This window comes from Simochromis diagramma, unplaced genomic scaffold (assembly GCF_900408965.1).
Source record: "Simochromis diagramma unplaced genomic scaffold, fSimDia1.1 OVJJ01000247.1, whole genome shotgun sequence".
Classification (NCBI taxonomy): domain Eukaryota; kingdom Metazoa; phylum Chordata; class Actinopteri; order Cichliformes; family Cichlidae; genus Simochromis; species Simochromis diagramma.
The window spans coordinates 1,842,696-1,864,624 of record NW_024386949.1 but is presented as its reverse complement, the minus strand read 5'-3'; the positions used below and the strand labels follow the sequence as shown (position 1 = coordinate 1,864,624).

At 39.4% G+C, this 21,929-nt stretch overlaps 1 protein-coding gene across 5 annotated transcripts in view; it reads left to right on the top strand.

The window, feature by feature from the left end:
• The window catches only part of LOC120737682 (rho GTPase-activating protein 12-like), a 58,637-nt gene that overhangs the window by 24,431 nt on the left and 12,277 nt on the right, over positions 1-21,929 (top strand). For 3 of the 5 annotated variants that reach the window (XM_040038525.1, XM_040038527.1, XM_040038524.1), the window contains exons 3-5: positions 19,284-19,550; positions 21,249-21,464; positions 21,842-21,922. In XM_040038525.1, the coding sequence (XP_039894459.1) occupies positions 19,284-19,550; positions 21,249-21,464; positions 21,842-21,922 (564 nt within the window). The remainder of the gene's footprint in view (positions 1-19,283; positions 19,551-21,248; positions 21,465-21,841; positions 21,923-21,929) is intronic. The other 2 variants (XM_040038528.1, XM_040038529.1) reach the window with 2 other exon arrangements.

The following is a 21,929-nucleotide window of genomic DNA, read 5'->3' as shown; positions in this document are numbered from 1 at the left end:
TTGCTCTTCCTGTCTTCAATAATAAGCACAAAGCAGATGTAATACACCAAAGCACCCATTGTATGTATAATGTTGTGCTTTTGTCCCTCAGAGAAAAACCAGTGAACCCCCTTTGTTTTTGTCAAACTGGTTTTGCTCGAGCAGATTTTTGTGCCTTGCTCAGGTTAACTGTTTGAGAAGTCAGAGACGTGATCCACAGTTTTGTTCATTTGCATTCAAGACCTGTAATACAGGTTCAGCACCAGTGCTGGTATTCTGAGTAGAATAAGGAGGAGGAGTTTTTCGCCAAGGACAACTGGATTTTTTCTATACACAAACCTTTTATCTGTGACTTCACAGAAGCTTGTCTTTGTCGACGGTTTGGCTCACTGTATTCAGGTGGTTATTAAAATGCAAGCTTAATCTGATTCTTGTAGTTCTTGCTCTACTTCACATTGTATTAGAGTAAGTGCATCAGGGAAGTGTCGAGCGGGACACTTAAATCTTTCCACTGTGCAAATCTCTGCAGCTTTGACTACCTGCATGGTTGGAGATAAAATGTGTGCAGACAGAAAAATGTTACTAAAAATATGATTCATTTTTACCCAGACTTGTAGTTGAGGGGCACAACAAAGACATATTTCTTTCCCCCCCAGAAGAAATCCCCAAAACATGTGAGAAAGAGATTCAGACTGAGGATGCACTGATATTTGCATCAGATATTGGTCCAATCCTGACTTAAAAAGCTGGATAAGGATTTCATGACAGTTAATTTCAGGTTAGTTGTTCTATGTTTACTATGACACTTGGCAGTAGCAGTGCACCAGTAGCTGAAGGCTGGCTAATAGCAAAGGTTATTCAGTTATGAGGTAGTTTTTACTCACCACATTGACAACTAGATAGTTGTTGCAAAGTGGAGACAATTCATCATGGTAATCCAGAAAACTGAGCTTTAAAGAACCCGACGTGATCTGTGATTGGGGTTAGGCACTAACTAACTGTGTAACATATTTTAGAATGATAATGTATTAAAAGTAAATTATGTGTGAAAATATGATGCATATGACTCAAACTTGGGTCTTGGGTGTGAGAGGCAGAATGATTAACTTCTTCACCATCAACCTCTCCAGCCTCCAACTTTCTTGTGACTGGGGATGGGAATTGATAAGATTTTCACGATTCCGATTCCATTTTCGATTCTGTTTAACGATTCGATTCTTTATCGATTCTTCTTTTTAAATTCGGGGCGACTGGAATCGATAAGGGAATCGTTTGCAAAATGGCAAACAATTCCAAGGAATTGAAACGGTGGGAACCGGTTCTCAACAAGAACCGGGTTTCGATACCCATCCCTACTTGTGGAAATTGTTCATTTCCTGTACATGAAGACAAATAACCACACACGAGAGAGAACAGACGGATTAAAAATTGTGTTCAGGCATGAAAAAAATGTGTCATTCAACAAGTTGCCATCAGCTCGGTTATCATCATCTTCATCTGCATCATAGCTGTCACACACGTGAGGAGGTAAGCTCACAATGAGGTTCAGGGCAGGGAATAGGAAATTAGTAAGGCCATGAACAATAGCTGCAAGCTGCAAAGACTTTCACACCAAGCTGAAATCAAAGAAGTAAATGGCCTGATTGCTAAAATAAACATTAAAGTTAAGCTGTTGTTCTTGTCGTTGTTGCCACTGCTCCTTTTAAATGTCAGTGCATTCTTAAAGTAAAGAATTGTGAACTGCTGATGTGGCAAAGCGTAAGCAAACTCTCAGCTGTAAATTAGCTAACCCCTTTTCTGCTTACTGTAGCTGTATACAAACACCTTTCGATTGTACTGAGAGCCTATCATAGAGGTTTCACACGCAGTATCTGCAAGTAAATGTTCTTTGCCCCATCTGGCTTTGTTGAAATTTTGCATATTTCCCAAGCTTATCAGTAACTTTACATTATAATCATAAAGGTAGTCAAAACGACCAAAATTTGACATGACTTGCAAAACATTAGGGTCAATGCTGCTGAACATCTACCTAAGAAGTTCATTGTTAAACTTTGTCTTTCGGCTGCTTTATTGTGCAGATTTCTAGAACACAGTCAGATGTTTTTAAGTTATGATTGTCAAAAGGAAGTCACAATTGCAGGAAGCTGATATTCCACCGTTTATTGTTCATGGACAAAACTAACTCACACCGCACTGTTCTTAGAATTTCATTCATTGTTAATGTTAAGAACAAAACAAACTGTCCACAAATGTTAAGATTTGTAGTATCTCTCATATGGGGAGAAAAAGTATTCTTTGGTAGTTTGTAATAGATTTGGAGCTTGCTATAGCTTTCCTTTACAAAATCTTTTTTTCTTAGCTCATTACCACGTCTTCACTTTTGTTGTGTTGTAACATGTTTGACTTATACCAGTGTGCAGTTTTCTACAAGCTCTTTATAAAATTGTGGATGTTTTCCCCCCTCTCCTTTTATGTCTCTGCCTCCCTGCTTGCCTATCACAGTGACCTTGCAGAATTTGCATGGTCATTGAAATAATCACAGCCAGCAGGCTGCTCCTCTCTCTCTCCACGTTGCTTCACCCCTTCCCCGGAGTAGATGGAAAACTGCCAGGAGTGATTTTGAAGACAAGCTACAGTGGTTTACAGCACCTGTGCAATGCAATTTTCCACTCCTTTTTTTTGTCATTTCCTACCACAACTTCACTATAATACCTACGGTTACTCTAGCAGGGCAGCTTTTCTGAATATCAAATATTATTTTTCTGTAGCCTGCTTTGCATTCCCAAACTCTAGTTTCACAACATGGCATCTGGTGGACTTATTTGCTTGTTAGCTGTCACTGCCGGGTTTTGCCACCTTGCTCAGCCTAGTTTTTAACGGGTGAGTAAAAAGTTACCTGTTAGGAATCAAAGAGGTCAATGTATAAAAGGATTTCTCGATATTTTAGTTTTCTAACAGCACAAATATTGTTATGGGGATGCTCTAGATGTGTGCTACACTGGTCACCTGCAACAGTAAAAGTAATGTTTACGTTTGGCCCCCTCATGCAGCCAGCCTAGCTCTGAACCGGCAGGGACAGCAGATCCTTTGAGTCCTCTGAATTTCAAGATGGGTTGAATGTTAATTTAGACTGGATCTCTGGACTTTGAAGCCTAGCTCAGTCGTGTGGTCTCTTTATAATGTTCCTTGAGTTGTTCCTGAGCAGTTTCTGTTGTTTAGTTGGGCCATTGACCTGTAGTGTGGTCCTCCGCCAATGCGGCCTTTTTTAGGCAAGGGTGCTTTGTTTGCATCAGTGTTTAGATGGTTGTTAACAGCAACGTACATAAAAGGACCCAAGCTTGCAAAGTGTATTCTTTTATAATGAGATGATCATTGTATAATAGTGAGTGTCAATAAATGATAATTCAGGATAGAGCCTCATGTACTTCCATGATCATTGTTATTACATCATGTTGGGTCAGAGAAACCAAAGATATATTTGTTTGTTTTTTTTTTTTTTTAACATTATAACATTCTGAAGGCCTATTTCACCTTAATTACTATTCTATAGAAGTTTTAATTACTTTAGCAAATCACTACATTCACCGTCTGTCTCGTTTTTCTCCACAAGTTTCTCCCACAAAGTCATTTTTAAAAGGAGTTTTGGCATGCTACGGGCTGACTACAGGATTGTACTTAGCCAGAGGGATCTTTCTTCCTGACTCTTTCTTCTTCATACCTGGCCTTTACTCTCCTCCTCCTCCATAAAGAGGTGTGCTGTTGAGGCATGATTCTGTGAGGAAACTGGGACTCGTGGCCTCATCTCTGTAGCCTGGAGGAGGGGAGAAGAATCTGAGAGTATATTTTCTTCCCTTTCTCGCTCTTCACCACACCTCTTGAATGTGTGTAAAAACAGGTCGATACACAGCTCTGTGGTGAACAGAGTGCGAAAAATGAGCTAGGAAAAATGCACAGAGTGATGGAAGGATTACAAAACAGAAGATGTTTTTGTGCTGATATTCAAAATCCTTGACCACATCAACTTGTGAAACCACCTCATCAGATGAGAAAATGATTTATAACTTTACTGAAAAACAACAGCTTTCTCCCGTTAATAGTAAAGGAAACATAAAAAGAGAACATTTTTTAAAAACTGTTGCAGTTTCCTTTTTAAGAGCAAATCTGTTACGTTGGCCTGTTTTCCAAAGAAAAAAAAGTTCAGTGGTTTTCTTATCTGGGATACATGACGATGATGATTAGTGAGGCTTCAGCAGGAACTGTGGCAGGCTAACCTATATGGACTCAATCTCAGTAAAAAAAAACAGCATTTAAACTAAACTGCAGTTTCATTGTGTCTTCCCAGCAGTTATCAGGTTGTTTCTATTTCTGCCTCTGCATCTGATTTGGGGAGTATGTGTTGTATCCTTGGACTGATTGCTCTAGTTGTACATTTATTTTCTCATTACACTCCACCAATTACTCTGCACTGTCGTTGACCTTGTAAAAAGACTTCGGAGGGAGCATTTGGGTGCATTGTTGAGCTTAATTACACCGAGCTTTCCTAATTGCTCTGTCATTTTGTCGTTGGATGCTGCTGCTTAACTTTTCTGCCACACAATTATTGGCCCCTTCGCTAGCTATAATGCAGTGTTTAACTGGCTCACTGGACCTAAAGGCATGGAGTGGTCTCATGGTGAATTCCTATCAGTTATAGATCATTAATTTCACTTCACTTCAGGTCATTCCAGCTTCATTTTGTGTAAATGGCAAAAAAAATCAAACCATCTCAGAAACATAATAAGGTCATTGCCCTATATTATAATATTTATGGCTAATGATGTATATGTATAAATATGTATATAAATGTATATCAGGAAATGCACTTAATTTATATTTGCTTTTAAAAGCACAGTGAGTTTAAGCTGAACATAGTTTCTAGCTTCATGGTTTTATTTAAAGCTCTGCTAAAGTAGCTTTGCAGGGTTCACAGTTCACTCTATTCACCTTATAATGGCCTTGGTGCAGCTCCTTAGTTCTTTCTCTCTCTGTTTTTCACTCCACTTTCTTTAAGTCAGCTCTCTTCTGGTTGGCTACATCTCGTAAACCGAAGGTTTGAGAAGCACATGGCTGGGATTTAGATACTCAAACAGCTGAAGCTTTTTGACCCTGATGATAATATATAATAGTCATCCTCTCTCTTTGACATCATGACCTCACGTTTGTGTTGTGAGTGGACATTTTTTCTTGACCATGTATTTTATTTTTGTGTTGAGTATGAGGAACAGATTGTTTGCAAGACATTTCCAAGTAAATTGAGGTCAATTTGTTTACACTGCACATTTAAACTTGAAGGTTCGAAAACATAAACCCACCCATTTAAACCATATATATAAATAAAATAACAAAAAAAATAAAAGTTTAAGCAAGTATTGATTTGATGATTCGCTACATAATCTGGAAAGGTCAACACTACTTAAAAGCTAGTGGCGAACTACTGTGTCTACATTAACAGTAGACGAAGAGTGGATGCTGTTTTATATGTTCAGTCCAAGTTAGAGTCAGAGAGATGTGTGTGACTCTTGGCTTTCTAAATAAAGCCAGTTTAGGTTTTTCCGTAAGAATGTCCTATTTACATGGCAGTCCAGTAACCTAGTTAACCTAATCAGGCCAAAGATGTAATGACCTCTTTAATGCAGGCTGTTTATTACATTTAACCACTGCAGATCTGTCTGAGAAATGGAAAGCAAAGTTGAAACTGACCTGATATGATTTGGTTTATACTTGATTTGGTGTGTTTTGTTCCAGATGTTTTAGTCATGGAGCACTGTGCCCTATCGAATGTCTACCCTCTGTGCCTGTTGTCTGGACATCTGAAAAAATATCACAGATAATTTTTATCAGCTTTGGAACCTATTTTTAGTCCACGCTGACGGGCGTTCTGGTAATCAGGTGGTGATGACAGATTTGTTTTGCGCAAATGTGTCACTGAAATAAAGTCTGTGGGGAAGAGGAAAGGAACAAATGGTATTATATGGTGCTGCTATAACATAAGCCCCTGCTCCTCTGCAGTATTTTCCTCTGATTTACAGTAATCCTTAAACTTCTGTGTGCTGCCTTGTTGTTTTCTGGGGGGGTGTGCTGCCAGTGAAAAGGCCACATTTGTCACGTCTCAGACATGACTCACTCTTTTTCCGGTGCCCACTCGTCATTGAGGTCCACTGTATTTAGTGCCCATTACATCTATAGCTCTTTTAGATTTCTTTAATGTTTTTTATGCATTGACTCTCCAGTTTATTTAAGATATTAATGTTTCATGTTTGTTTTTCTTTGTGAATCATCGTCTTCCTCCTACTATTTTGTCCTCTATCTTTTGTCTCAGCCCTGAAATGTTTGCAGCTGGTTAGGTATTTCTTTCATCCCATAGATGTCCTTTTATGTGACTTTAATATTGTACTTTAGTGGCAATATTGAGTCATCTTACAGTATGTAGGTAGCCTTTGATGTAGCTTTAGTCTGAACACCGCCTCTTTAATCAGCCCTATCTCCAATTGATTTCTCACCCACATGTTTGACTTTAGAGACGTTGTCGATGTATAACGGAAGAAAGTAGTTTTTGTTTTTTATGACTCCTGAGATAGAAAACAGTTGTTTGTAATGACCTCAAGGTTTTTATATCAGTGTTAGCATTGTGTTTGTGATTCTAGAGGCTCTTCTGACCTCTGCAGTTGTTCCAGGAAGTCTTTAGGTTTATGACCAATGACGGATTTTTATATTTTTAGTATGAGAGAACTGTTCTGATTCAACCTTTGTATTCTAGTAGAGAGGCTGCTATTTTAATTGTGGCTGATTCTCATGATGACTGTTTTCATGTATCATTTAGTCTATATATTGCCATCAGATGATAAAACCAATAGTAAAAGAAAAAGATCCAAATACTTTTGGCTCTTTCCTGCAATCAGCTAAATAAGAACTATTTAATGTTCACTTTTATTCTTTTTAAAAAATCTAAATTATACATTTTAAAGCTCCGTGTTGTTTCTATCTCAGATGGCCTGGTTTTATTAATGTACATTTTTGTTTCATAGAGTGTTTAGCATCACACGTATGTTATAGAAGGCTAAAGACGTATAAGGCTGTATTAACATTGTGAAATATAAGAAAACTGGGGACCCCATTTGTGAGTGGATTATATATTGTTTGTTTTTTTTTAAGTTAATTGTTATTTGTTATTTTTGTTTAACAGTCAGTTTTTTTTTTAATATTCATTGGGACAAAATTTAAGAAGTTCATAATAGATATGATGTACTACTGAGTATTTGGTGAACTGTAGATAACTATTGAAGTCCATGTGTGACAGGGATTGCAGTCATTACCCATGAAACAAGGAATTCCCAGTGAGATTGTTGAAGGACTTCCTGCCCTCTGGGAAAACTTTGACTCGGGAGGTAGAGTCGGTCATTTACTAATCAAAGGATTCGATCAATGAGTTATTCAGTCTGGTTGTTGAAGTGTCTCTGGACGTGCGTGGTAAATGAAGGCAGCCTAGTATGGATGAACAGTATGGATGGATATGTGAATATTTATATGGCAGTGTCGTATAAAAAAAAAAAAAAAAAAAAAAAAAAGGCACAAAGAGTAGACAAGCCCTATATTTAAAAAAAAAACAAAAAAAAAAAAAAACTACTCCAACTCTGTATTACAAGACAAACAACACTTAAGGCCACTGACTGACAGATCAGTATAATAGTCTCAAAGAAATGTATGTATTGATGCTTTCTCAGGCTTCCTGTGTTGGTAAATTTAACTGACATTTTAACTGTTTCATGCATGTTTTTCTTTTATTTCAGTTAGCTTTGTAAGTATTCAGTATTGTTTCTGTTTTTTTATTTTTTGTCAGCCATTTAGCTTTGACTGAATAAAGTCTACTTAGATAATTGCAGCTCCCCTCCAAGCCTCTTTATCTTCACTCTTGCTGAATCAAGTGCTTCATGGCTGTGGTCTGTCACTGTTGTCTGGGTTAATGGATGCATAGCTTCATTCAATGTCAGTGAATGGACACCCAACACAGTTGGACTGCTTGAAGGACCCCAGTCAGTGTTTGAAGAAATAATACCCAGTCCTGTCTGGATTTGTTTTTTAATGCTTTAGTGTGCCCAGCTGTGTCAGAGTGCACAACAGTGAAGCTGTGTCTGTCTAATAATAAGATCAGACAAAATGTGTACAGCGTGGCTGTACAGTATTCAGTGGTTTATCAAATTTTATGTCTCTTTATTTTTAGCTTTTTTTTAAGGTTGTAATAAGTTTCGGTGTTCAAAAAAAAGTTAAAGTGATTTATGTTAGTTGGAAATGAAAAATGTAAGGTTTTTCAGATTGACCTTTCACCTGTGTTTACAGATGGTATATTTACCTTTCAAGTCAAAGTGTGGCATTTACTATCTTTGTTTTACAAAGCCAGATGTTACAGTGTTGGCATAAGAAGGTGGAATGCTATAAACAAAGCTAGCTTAGGTGACTTGGCTTGTGAAAGGCAACCATAGATGGTATTTGTATATCACATGGACAGAGATACCTGTTGATTACTGCTAACATAAAAATAAAATAGTGCTAGAATTTAATCTGCTGAGAAGATCTAAGCACACATTTCTTGGATGGGCTTTTTGGGCTGTGTTAACCCCACATAGTTTCATAAAGCAGAGAATTACCCATGTCGACTAGAACAGTGTACCAGGCTGGAAACGTGTCTGATTCATGGTTAACTGTGAGCATTTTAAGGGAATTATATGTTTATATAGTTTACATACTGGTTGTTTTATGTGATCAAATTGTGATAGATGTGTTGTGATTGTTGTTTTAGTGGACTCTAGTTGAAGAACAGGCTGTGTCCCGTTAATGTTCTGCTGCTGAATGGGGAAATGAACCGAACGTGTCCTGCCTGTCGCCGAGGGATTACTACAACAACAGCGCGCACACACATGCACAGCCATCTGCCTCATCACTCACAAATCAATTCAGAGTTCTGCTGCAGCCACACTGAGGTTAAACAGTATCTGACAGTGAATTAAAGACTTCGTTTGCTTTCAACAGCCTGATGGCACGTCAGACGTTTATCTTGACTACGAGAAAATGATAATCTCCGTCTGCGGAACACTCATTTATAATGGTGTAAAACACACACACACACACACACACACACACACACACACACACACACACACACACACACACACACACACACACACACACACACACACAGTGAAGCTTGATTCTGCATGTGCTTGTCAGTTTTTGCTTGATAAAAGACTGAGGGGTCCATAAATTGAGTTATTGCACCAGTGATAAACGGTTCTACAAAAAAGGCCTAAAAAGCTGAGAGAAAGGATCAGACAGGTGCACAAAGCTGCAGGTGTCCTCTCTTACTGTCTCCCTAACCCTTTAAACCACATTTTCCCATTTTCAGTTCAGCAGGAAATGTTTGGCATGCTGTATGGGCAGCTCTGTTGACATTTTCTGCTGCTGGCAGTGACGAGTAAATGTTTTCGTCAGTGTAGCTGTCTCCACCTCCGCTTGCTTTGTCCCTGACATTTCTGCATTTGTTACGTTAACCACAAAAAGTCTATCTTGGCAGAAAACCACTGAAATAAATTATAAAGGTTTTGACTTGCGATCCATTATAGCACCAACAAAGGCAGAATTTTCAGGGGTTTAATTTTCTGCAGGAAAAACTGCACTTTTCCCCCAAATGAGCTTAACTAAGAATCTTTAATAGTTCTGTACAGCTTGTGTAAGAAACCCATAGTAAAGCTAAGCCGTGTTTACATCATCTTACTGTAATGATCTGTATGAATAGTTGTGATTTGGTGTGCGAGGCATATACAGCAGATGTATGTTTCTTTTTTTTTTTGGGGGGGGGGGGGTTTCTATCTATGTTAACTAAAAAAAATACTATAGATTCTTTTGATTTTCATATATAATATGTTCATTTCATCTCCCCGCTGCAAATGTGATGTTACATTTTCCGTTTGCATTATTTCATGGTTTCACACAGGTCATTAGCCAATGAAAATACCCCTGATAATCCTCCTTTCTAACATAAACAATTACCTAAACAATACGTTTGGAAAATGTTTTATTCAGTATGACCCTAAAGGAGTGACTAAGCCCATAAGCTCATCAGGAACAGAAGTCTGGGCTGGGGCCATTTTCCCATTGACCTTCTGTGGTCTTTTCACAATCACAGGAGTCAGCCCCTGGCAGCAATTAACAGGAATGCAGGTTTAAAGTTCATTTAAACACACTGACTGCCAACAACAAGCTATGTGAAAACCAGTTAAAACCCACACCTCACATATCTACATGGAAGGACACATTCCCAAAATTTGCTTTCCTCCTAAACAAGCTCAAATTTGCAATTTATAGTTGACTGATATATGCTGATGACATGACTCATTCAGAGTGTCTGCATGGGCAGTTTTCACAGTTCACTGTCAAGGTTGAAATTTGGTTAATTTAAAGGCGCATGAGTGATTTGTTCAGCATAGCAGCAGCCTGCTGCTGTGCATCACACAAGCTATTCGAAGGAAAGGGTTGGCACTGGGACACACTGTGTGAAACCACCTTATTGAGATAAAGTCACCAGAATTTCACACGTAAATCATACATAATAGAGAACAGTGCAGAAATGTGTTGAATTAATTAAGAATCTCTCCTTAAAAAATGACTCATAATAACTGCTTTGTTTGCTTTTTAGCTTTTTAAGGCAACTCTGTGGCTGAAGCTTTTTAAGGCCAGCTGGAATAGTAGTGGTCTTGTAACCAGAAGATAATGAGGTTAAAAAAATTATTGAAAATTGGCCAGAAACTCTCTCTCTTTCGTGAACCATGCATCACCACTTAAATGAGTCTTTAAGCAAAGCATTTAATGCCCAGCTGTGCTAATAAAGTTTTTTTTAAAAGCACCAAACAGTAGGAAACTGTTGCTTCAGGCCTGAGAGTGTGTTAATTTATAAATGCAAAACAGGTTTATAAAAGTAGATCCAGTCCACTGAGCTGTAGCGTCTTAAGTTAAATGGGTAGTTTAAATAGAGTGGAGCAGACCTGAGTGTGAACACCTGGATTTGAGTTCCCACATCTCAATCTGGGCTCTTTTAGTTTGCCTACTGTGGTAATATGAGTAAGATTTGCAGTTGATTCAAGTTTTAGAGATTTTCAAATATTGTTTGAAAAAAAATGCTAAGACTAAAGATGTTGTTGGGCATATTTGGCTTTACAGAAAACACAGGCGGTTAGTAGTTGTGATAGCCTGATGTTATCATGTTATAAAAGTGGCGTCAGTGTGCGATTATCTTGCAGTACAGCACATGTATCAAAAAGTTTTATTTACCTCAAACCTTATTTTTTTACAGTAATCCAAAATCTTATGGAAAAAGTCAAAACTTTGTAAAGACTCTGGACAAGCTTAGTGTTCTTAGGAAACCTACTCAGGTTCATAACGCGCTCTGTTTATTGTGGCTGAGAATCAGATTCAGTGAACTGGTCTCTAAGCCTGTGGGATGATATTGTGACTGGGATTAGCTGAGCAGTAGGACGGCACAGATAAGGAAGAGTCTCTGTATCTTTGCTTCATATCTTCATCCTCCTCATCTGTGTTGGCTGGATTGACAGAGCTGGATTGAGATAACAGGCGTCAAGATGTCAGCATCAGTCAGTTGTGATTTAGATAGTGTCTGAAAGCCTGCTATGATGCAGTCCTCCATTTATCTATTTAAGATACAATGAAGCAGCCCAGAATAGGATAATCTCAACCACGGCTTGCTTTTCTGTGGTGAAAGTGAAAACATCATCCTTTTAATCTTTTATGCTTTTTGTCTGAAGGATTTCTTTTTTTGATACATTTTCAAAACCAAGATAACAAATGCACTTTTCAGGCTAAAAAAAAAAGGCTACTTCTCTTAGCTCTTCTTAAAATCCCTCTTTAAATATCTAACGTTTCCTACCTGGCAACAGGATGGTTGGCTCGATGTCTGTGTGTTAGATAACAACATTAAATCCTCTGCTGGAGCCGGGATTGGAGGAGAAAGCTACATAGAGCACACATCTTCGGAAGTCATATCCATTTGCATTATGTGTCCTGAGCAGTGACCACACCTGCCCCCTTGCCTGCTACCCTCTTACATAAACACACACACACACACACACACACACACACACACACACACACACACACACACACACACACACACACACACACACACACACACACCTTTGTATATAATATTTATACATGCCAGCTGTCCTTAATGGACCCCTCCAGCTCTCAGCCAACCGCTGTGCTGGATTATTAGCATCATCAGCTGTGACCAGTCAGGTACATGAAATTAGAAGATTAATCGGTATCTGCAGAGTCTAAAAACAACACGATCCACATCCTTTATCCTAAGGCACCTCTTCAAATATTACCCATTGTATTTTTAGACTTTATTAGAAGAACACATGTGTTAATGTGGGCACAGCTGCAAGCCCATGGAGTGAATAGATGACCCTGAGTAACACCAAGCCTGTTTCTGCTCACTTGTTCCTCTGTTTATGAATCTCATTAATGTGTGTGAGAACTTTACTGCATTGGATGAAAAGAAAAAAAAAACATGTTCACAATTTCTCTGGTTTATCAGCTTGTAGAGATTTCCCTAGTTCCCTATGGAAAAGATTGGCATCAATATTTGGATAACGTTCAGCCTTATCCATTGGACTGTGTTTAAGTAGTTGGCCTTCCTTAATTGACTGATTAATTATACAAGGTATTTTTTCCACTTATTTCCCTGTAATATTTTTTAAATCCAGCACTTAACCCAGTGGGGACTCATATTTAAAAATAAATAAATAATTTAAAATAATTAATTGATTCAGAATGTTGACTTTGTTTTAGTAATTAATCACATCACTGGGGAAAAATGCTTAAAACTACACAGGTTCACTGGTTTCAGTTATGTAAATGTGAGTATTAGCTTTTTTTTCCCCCCCCCTTATTATCATGTTAAATTAATTGAAATGAGTAATTTGGAGACGTTACCTCAAGATAAAAGAATCTGCAGTAAGCATTTTTCACTTGTTAATTTTTTTTTAAGCCTACATTATTAATGTAACTGATGGTGAGACCAGCCATGATGTGTACTTGGAGATGGTGGCACTGAGAAAACGATAGGAGACTGAGCTTAGGTAGAAGAGTTTGGAGACTGTACATAAAAGTTTGTCAATCCTTGCTTATACCAATGTGACATATAGACGACGGCTCAGTTATCTGCAATAAAATACCAAGAAGCCTTTTTAAGTTAAAGATGGATTTGTAAATGTGATATTTATAAGGTGTAGGATAGTATTGTTGAAAAGGATAAGATTGACCATTTGTAGGAACTGAACACGTATCTGAAGTTATAACTGTAAATCAGTGACTTTAATAATATTAATGAACATCCTGTAGCATGCTGGGAAAAGTACAGATTTATACTTTCTTTTTGTTTTGTTTTTTTGGCATGTGATTAAAAGCAACATTGTAACTGTACCACATACTGAAGGCATTTTGAGTTCACCCAGGTCTTGAACCCACCTCAGGCTGTTCTCTTTTTGTCCCTGCATTGTCTGCACTTTTCTCCTGTTGAATGTCACTTCTCTTGGGTTGCGCAACTATCTTGGGTGGGGCCTGTGTTTCAAGGCCTTTCTGTGTGTTTGTCCATGGTTTGCTGTTCTTTATTATTCAGTTGGGTCATATTTGGTGAGATTACCTCAGACTACACTGAAATAGGCATCAAGCTGCAATGAGCATGTGTTTTACAATCATGGGGTTTGTCCGGGTGTCTTTGTAACTTTTCCAGACACATTAAATGTTATTTTTGATTGCAAGCTCCTTCCCTCTGTGTTTTTTTTATTGTTTCCCTTTCCCTCTGTGTTCTTCCTACAGAAGAAAAAATGTCAAGTTTAGTTCACTGCTCGTGCTGTAAAAGTTCTCACTGCGTTGCAGTATCTGTGATGTAATCAGCTCGGCTCTAACATAGCCTCCTTTCTTCCTGTTTCGATCAGGTGTTGTCATGCTTCCTAGCTGGTTTCACCTGTCACATGTAGCTATGAATTAAAGTTTACCAGTATACCAGTAACTACACTGATCCCAAAGTAATTGGGTAATTTTGTTTGGATCAAAAAAAATGATTAAAACATGAACTTTCCATTGTAACATGAAACCTGTATCCCACATGTGAAGAAAAATAGGGAGTTTTTCTGCTTCCGTCAGCTACATTAGTGCAAAAAGAAATGTTATAAAACCCTTCCAACTACATTATGCAATACACTGTAACCACCGAACATGACCATGTAAAGCACTGCAGTGAAAAACCCCTCCAGTGAAACTAAAAAACTGAATGGACAAGGAAGTAGAAGAGGGAAAGGGCCGGCCTGTCTATTTTTGTTTTTGTGGGCATGATTGTGCATGTGCACACTTGTATGTGTGCACACTAGTCAAGCGCGCACACTTGATTCACATCAAAGTACCTGTGTGTGTGTTTGTGTTTGCATGGCCCATATCCCTGCAGGTATGTGGCAGAGCAGGTTCATCTGTGTCAAATAGAAGAGGTAAACGTGGACAGACACACCTCTGCCTCCTATTCCTCCTGCAATACTGTTACGTCTCTTTAGGTTTAACTTTGTTGTCAGGCTGCCACCTAAAGGACGGTGCGACCTTAACCTTTGTCTCTTTGATTGGTAAATTCTTTAAAGCACGTGTGTAAACATTTTAAGGTACCCAATTATCGCAGTTTACGCCATCTTTTGCGATGGGCCCATCGCACAGGCTGATATCGCGATGACAATAAATTTTCGATTTATTGTGCAGGCCTAATATATATATAATCTCTGTAATCATCAGTTTGTAGTCATGATCACAATGTTGCACATTGATCTGTTTTCAGAGTGTTGCTGAAATGATTTGACTAGAAACCAGACATTTGTTTTTGAAAAGCAGCTGAGCAGTTTTACAGTTGACCCCATATTTACGAGAACCAGGATAACTTTGCATAAAATGAACACACTGCTCTGAATCTCTCAGCAGACGAGTCTAAATATAAACAGCATCTGCAGCCAGTTCTCTCCAGTGTTAGCGCTGATGGATTCACTGCCTGAAGCGGAGTCTTAGGTTCTTCTGTTTTTCCTGGTCCTGATGCGGTTTATCTCTGAGCTGAATAACACTGGGCCGGGTGGTTATTATTCAGACTGCAGGCTGTGCTGATAAGACTGTAAATTTAGAACTGGCAGCATCACTCAGTCCCTTTCGTTTCCCCACCCATTAAGCGGTGCTCTGGCCTATAATAGGAAATTAAGATGCTGAGCTGCAATCAGAACTGTTAATTGGCTGCTGCTGCTGTGTAGTGAACCCTCAGGCTCAGACTGTGGCCTGTACACCGGGTGCTGTGGTTGTACTTAATTTCTGGTGGAACTGTGGTTTGGTCAGCCTGTGTAATTATCGGCTCTGTGTAAAATGGTAAATGGCCTGTATTTGTATAGCGCTTTACTAGTCCCTAACATCCCTAACAACTAGTCCCTTTACACATCCAGTCATTCACCCATTCACACACACATTCACACACTGGTGATGGCAAGCTACATTGTAGCCACAGCCACCCTGGGGCGCACTGACAGAGGCGAGGCTGCCGGACACTGGCGCCACCGGGCCCTCTGACCACCACCAGTAGGCACTTTACCCGTTGCCTACTGGTGGACACAACGACCGAGACTGTCCAAGCCGGGGCTCGAACCAGCAACCTTCCGATTACAAGGCGAACTCCCAACTCTTGAGCCACGATCGCCCTCTTTCTTCTCACAGTTTGGTTTCTTAATGATTTCTGTTCGTGCCGTCTCTGAAAATGACCACTGTCATATTTGGAAATATTTGTTTTGGGAAATATTTGATTTTCCTCCACAAGGAAGAACATAAAACATCGTTAAATGTTTCTGATAGCGTAGCATTTCCAAACTTTAGTGCTGCACACTAAAATGGGTTCTTTCTTCTTAATTTAATTTGCCTGCTTAATTTCCCATGATTCCTTATTTTTGTTTTACTTTAATTTATTTAATCCTAAATGTTCATGGTCATTTCAGACAGAATTAAAGAATTAAACATTAAAAATGTTTATCATTTGTTCTAAAATACTTCTCACAGCCCACCTGCAATAACTACAAAGGCCACACTTGTTTCCACTTTTACCAGCTTGTAAACTGTAGAGGGTTTCTGTGTTCCTGGCATTGACTCGCAAGTGGCTCAGATTTATTGTGGCAAAGCAAACTTAATCAGCTGTTCACCCACTGAGCTGCATCGGATGCATTATACAAGCTCTCCTCTTATTGTCTGTATTATAAGATGGCACTTTAAACACTAGGGTTACTCATAAATACACAACCTCCTAATTTTATGCTTCATAAAAATGTCACAGCGAGTGCTTTATTTCGGATATTTCACTGCAGGAATCCCTGTGCAGAAAATGTGCGTAGGTGCTGACACCTGACTCCATTGCAACCTGTACTTAAAGCACAGTGTACTGACAAAGAGAGCAGCTTCCTCATACTGAGAGGTCAACCTCTTAATGTTCAGTGGCTTCAGAGCTCCGTATTGATTAGCTGGTCAGTCTGATAACACCAGATGTCCAGCACCAGCTGCTCAGGGATATACTGCTGCTTTAACAGAGTTAAGAGACTCCCTGTGCATTTTTAATGAGCCAAACTGGCAGTAAAGACTTTAGTTACATAATAGGGGTCTATTTGATAGAGCATATACAGCTTTGGTGATAATCATGTTGTTCTTTTCTGTACTCCTGAGATGCTCAGATTGGTACAGGCATGAAGGGGATTTTTATTCTTGTGTTTTTACAGAATTGATACAAAAACAAACTCTTGTTTTCTGTTTCATTAGAACTTCTCATCTCTTTCAAACATACCACCCTTTGGTCTGGTAGTAATACACAAAGTGTCTACTTGTCCTGCACAGATTTGACGGAGTATGCAGAGTGTTACACGCATATAGTCATTTACATGGAGGTAATAGCAGTAAAAGGATGTGGATGTGTATCACATATAATCAGAAATGACAAAAATCACCATCATCTAAATATCCTCCTTCGTTCGATTGCAAAAGCCTATAACAACCAAGAAGACTCTGGCCTGCCAAAGTGCAGTGAAGCTAACGTTTGATCCAGCTTCAATTAAACAAATGAAACAAAATAAATGCACTTAAGGCACTGAGACATGATAGTTGCTGTGTATCAAGGAAAATAGCCTTTTTTACCTACATTACATGCATGGATCGCATGTGGCTTGTTGCTGTACTGCTAGTAGGAAAAAAAAAAAAAACAACACTGCTTTGTTGAATTCGCAGAGTTGTCTTTTTTTCCACTTAAGCTTAAATTTCCGAGCAGCCTTGAGGAAACTGTGTTTTTCGTGGCCAAAACTGAAGTGGGCGACCACCTCTGTGGCTTTTTAACGGTCGATTGACTACCAGGACTTCCCCTTTGACAGATCCATGCACTAAATCACATGTTTGTGCAGCATTATGCAGGAAGACCACAGAACAGTCACCAGTGTTGCACGCTGCATGCAGTAAAGCAGACTGACAGCTTCAATCAAATCACTCAAAATACTAAACAGGGACGATGGCAGTGATCCGTTTGATGAAACGTTTTTCGCGAGCCATTTCAGTCCATGAAGAGGATGACGTATTTACTATTTGTCAACCACTGGAGGTAATTTGTCGTGCATTTTAATTAATGGGTGGAAATTTGCTCAGCATTGCAGAGGCTTTCTACTGAATGCTGGCCGTAACTTTGAAATCTAGAGCTTTGCTTGATAACCCGCGTGGTCAGAAACTTTTAAAGAAAATTTGGACTTCTGTGAAATGTTTTCACAAATAGAGGGATGAAACTGTTTTAATTATATAATAAGATACAGTATGTATATTGTGGTCCTGTGATACTGTATTGAACAGCTAGCACTTCTACGGAATATCAAGTTCTCCTTGGTACCTCCAGCTGTTTGCTTGGCTCCTGCATATTTCATCCCCATTGATTCCCATGCAATAAAAACATCACAGAGCCAACGTTGGGAGGCCTCAGGGCACTGGCATTATTCATGCCTCTCTCTGCCCTGTCGCTCTGCAGCCGCGCTCCTTCTTTGTAATGCCAACATGAAATAATCATGACAAGAAGCCCATTGACTGGATCACTGGTTCATCTGGGTTTTAAAGGATGCTCTGTCATTAGAGCAGAGCTGTACTACACAGCAATAGAAATGTTCTTCTTTGACTGAACAGGAGCTCTCTTGTTCACATGGCACTTGAATATCACCATATTTTACGTTCTTAGGAGGTTAGAGTTGTAATCATGTTTGCCACTGGTTAAAGTGACGGTTACAGACTCACCCTTAAAAACATTTGAGTCGTGGTTGGTCAGGTTTTCCAGCTTGTTATACAGGAACATTTTTGTAAGTGTTTAAGTATCAAGACCAGATTGCTGCATGTTGAAATTAAAACAGGATCTGAAACGTAACTCATATTTTCCTTGTGAACTTGAATAGCTCAGTCCAGCCAGTATCATTTTTCACTGTCTGCAGAAAGTTCTTCTTCTGAATGTGTACGGGGGGACAATGCAAGTTAAAAAGGAATTCTTATCGTTAGCAGTTATCCAGTTAGTTTTTAAGTAAAAATGTCAATCAACACATTAGGGTTTGCCAGTAACCAGTAACAGTCCTTTTCTGTGTTCAGAGTTGTTCAGATGAGGTTGGACAAACTCTCATCCCAGTGTTTAGGATGCATCTTGAGCTAGTTTAACTTCCTCTTTTCTACCTGACATGGGTTATTGCCACTCCCGGTTGTATAACAGCAGCAACTTCCTTCCCTTGTCCTTCTCCAAGTTCATTCAATGATCTGCTCCTCCACGGCTCACAAAGCCTTGAAGTAGAGCTTGTAATTTCTCTCTGACTTTAGTCAGTTACTCAATGCTCCAGTGCAGCTGAGAGAGTAGAGTAAACCTCAAACCTACTGTGAAGATTAAATGATTGACTTCATTTGAAACTCTGTAGGAATGGAGTGTGGGGGTGAGCTGTTTGATGTACGTGCCGTTCTAAAATGTTTCAAATGGAAATGTCTACCAGCTTGTGCGTGCAGCTGGTGATTTACAGCCTGAAAGCTGTGAATATTTTACATCATGCCCCTTCACTTACTGTCCAGGAACTTTTATGTAACAGACTTACATCCGGTCACAGATGAATCACAGTTCCCTCTTTCTTTTTTCCCTTCCTTAGACTGTGTCTTCTGGCCAGGGCCGCCCCGAGTCACCCGTCTACAGCAACCTCCAGGAACTGAAGATCACCCAGTCTACCCAGCCCCCTCTGCCCTCTGGCTCCCCGCTCCATGTGGTTGGAGACTGGGAGACCCATAAGGACCAGAATGGTAGGCACTTCTACTACAATCGCGCCACCCAGGAGAGGACCTGGAAGCCACCTCGAACCAGGGACAATAGCACCAGAAACTTGCAAGGAGAGAGCCACAGCACCGGAGAGAGCTCAGAGGTAAACGCAATTTACCGTAGTGGAGGTTCGTGAAGTATCGCGAGCATTGGCAACACTTTTGGGTTGCCTTTTCCTGAGCCATGTGCCCTAGTATCAAGATGCATTACTTTGAGTTTTAACAAGCAGTGACATAGCCTCGTGAATAAATATGAAAACATAACATTAGACTGATATATCATTTTAGATGCTTAATATGTGAAATGATGGATAACAATACATTTTAATAATGAGTTGTGTTGCTGTGAAATGTGCAGCAGTTTCATTGAATCCAGTCTGATTTGCAAATGCAATATATGACACTTTGGTAACCATAGATATTTTGGTAAACAGTAACAAATAGAAATATAAGCAGCTGCTTGGACTATGAGTAAGCCTGTAAGATGATCAAAATGTTTGGAGCAAGTTCAAATTGTTTAACACCCAGCAAGAGCACATAAAAGTGACGTGATACTGCCCATCACATCATTGGTACTGTAAAAATGCTTTAGATAGCTGTTACAAACATTACAGAAATCAAATACTTTTTTTCATTTTATGTATTTTTATCTTGAAAATCAGCAGAAACATAGTAGACAGCAGTCTACAAGTCAGGTAAAAATGCAGGCTGTAAGAATCTGAGAAGTAGAGATCATGAAGGGTCCGGTCCTTTTCCTTTATTTGCCATACATGTCAGCCTCTGATCAATCACTGCATAATTAATATGTACTGTCCCTTTTAAATAAGCATTAAAATAAAGCAGGTGCAGCCAGCCTTTATACAGCTCTTCTGACAAAGTTTATATTTTATTAAATCCTTTAATCTAAATTAAGTCCCAATTGTTATCGCATCAATTTTTATAACAACATGAACTCGGAAATGTTACTGTTAACCCTTCGAACAGGTGAGCCATTAATCACCTGATGTTGCAAAAATGTTGACAAAGTCAAACTGGTTCTCACAAGCACACAGTTACATAAACCCGCTTGTACGCAGAAGTTGTTCATATATACTCACCCAGCGTCAGAGCATGAGTCAGAGACAAATATTAAACTGAAAACAAATATGCCGTGGCAGTACTTCATCACATATTGTGGCTGTCTTCTCACTCACATTGCTATACGTGTAGACAGACGGAGGCAACTGCAGAATTGCTCTTTCAGCCCCGCCAGATTGTTTTGGGAGATTTGGATTATCAGACAGAATATATCTCGGAGATAATGAAAGTTCTTGTTTTCTTTCTGACGCAACAACAGAATTTGTCCTCGAAAAGCTATGAGTAAAAGTCCACAATGCTGTATTTCAGTTCAAATGAGATGACTACAGCTGATCAACAGTGAATGACTATTTTTATAATCAGCTCACACACATACACACACGCGCTAGTGACTTACCACATACCCCTGAGTCATCTCTAATACTGACTCAGCCTCTGTTTCATTAAATGACTGCACCACACTGCCACCTACAGGCCCAAAGCAGGCACTGTCCCCTCATCTGTTCTGTGCCACAGTGCGGGAGCTGCCTTCATCACTGGCCAAAATCAAGCAAGAACATTTTTAGCACTCTGTTGACGTTTCTGGGTCTCTATACTGAATCAAACTGGTGTTGGGTGTTTTACTGATGATTTATTGTTTCTGGGTGCATGACTGTCTTTTCTTCTCTCCAACGCTGTGGTGAAATTTGCCCTCTCCTGTCTTTCTCTTTTTAAACAAATGGCAGACCACCCCTCTCTCGCTCTCGCCGTCTTTCCTCCCCTTTCTCTCGCTTTCTATTGGTCGACTGCAGCCTCTGTCATCGGAGGACACCTGCTTCAGTACCTACTCTACCTACTCTAGCCAGTCAGACAGCCAATATGGCTCACCGCCACGTGGTTGGTCGGAGGAGATGGACGAGTACGGTCACACGCTGTACGTCAGTGACTATACTAACGAGAAGGTACCGGCTGCTCCGCTCCAATCTGTCTTTACTGCTGGGGGTTTCTGGGACTGCACGTGGGAGCAGGTTTTGATTTGATTTGCAGGAAAGTTCTGCTTGGGGGGCACAGCACAAATGTTTCCTGTTAACAAGGAAACTGTGATGATACCAAACTATACACACTTTTACCTATTATTTTCTTATTGTCATAATTTGTTTTAATGGCTTTTATGTGTAACTAAAAGGAAACCCAATTAGGTCAAATCTACTCATAAAAAAATAAATTAATAAAATCTTAATCAAGACAATATAACAGAAGGCTGAAAATTAATATATAAATAAAATACATTTTTAGGATTCAAACCACTGAATGATTTTTCTCCGGTGTGTCTGCTCAGTGGTTAAAGCACGTTGATGACCAGGGAAGACCTTATTACTACAGTGCAGACGGCTCCAGGTCAGAATGGGAGCTGCCGAAGGTGAGAC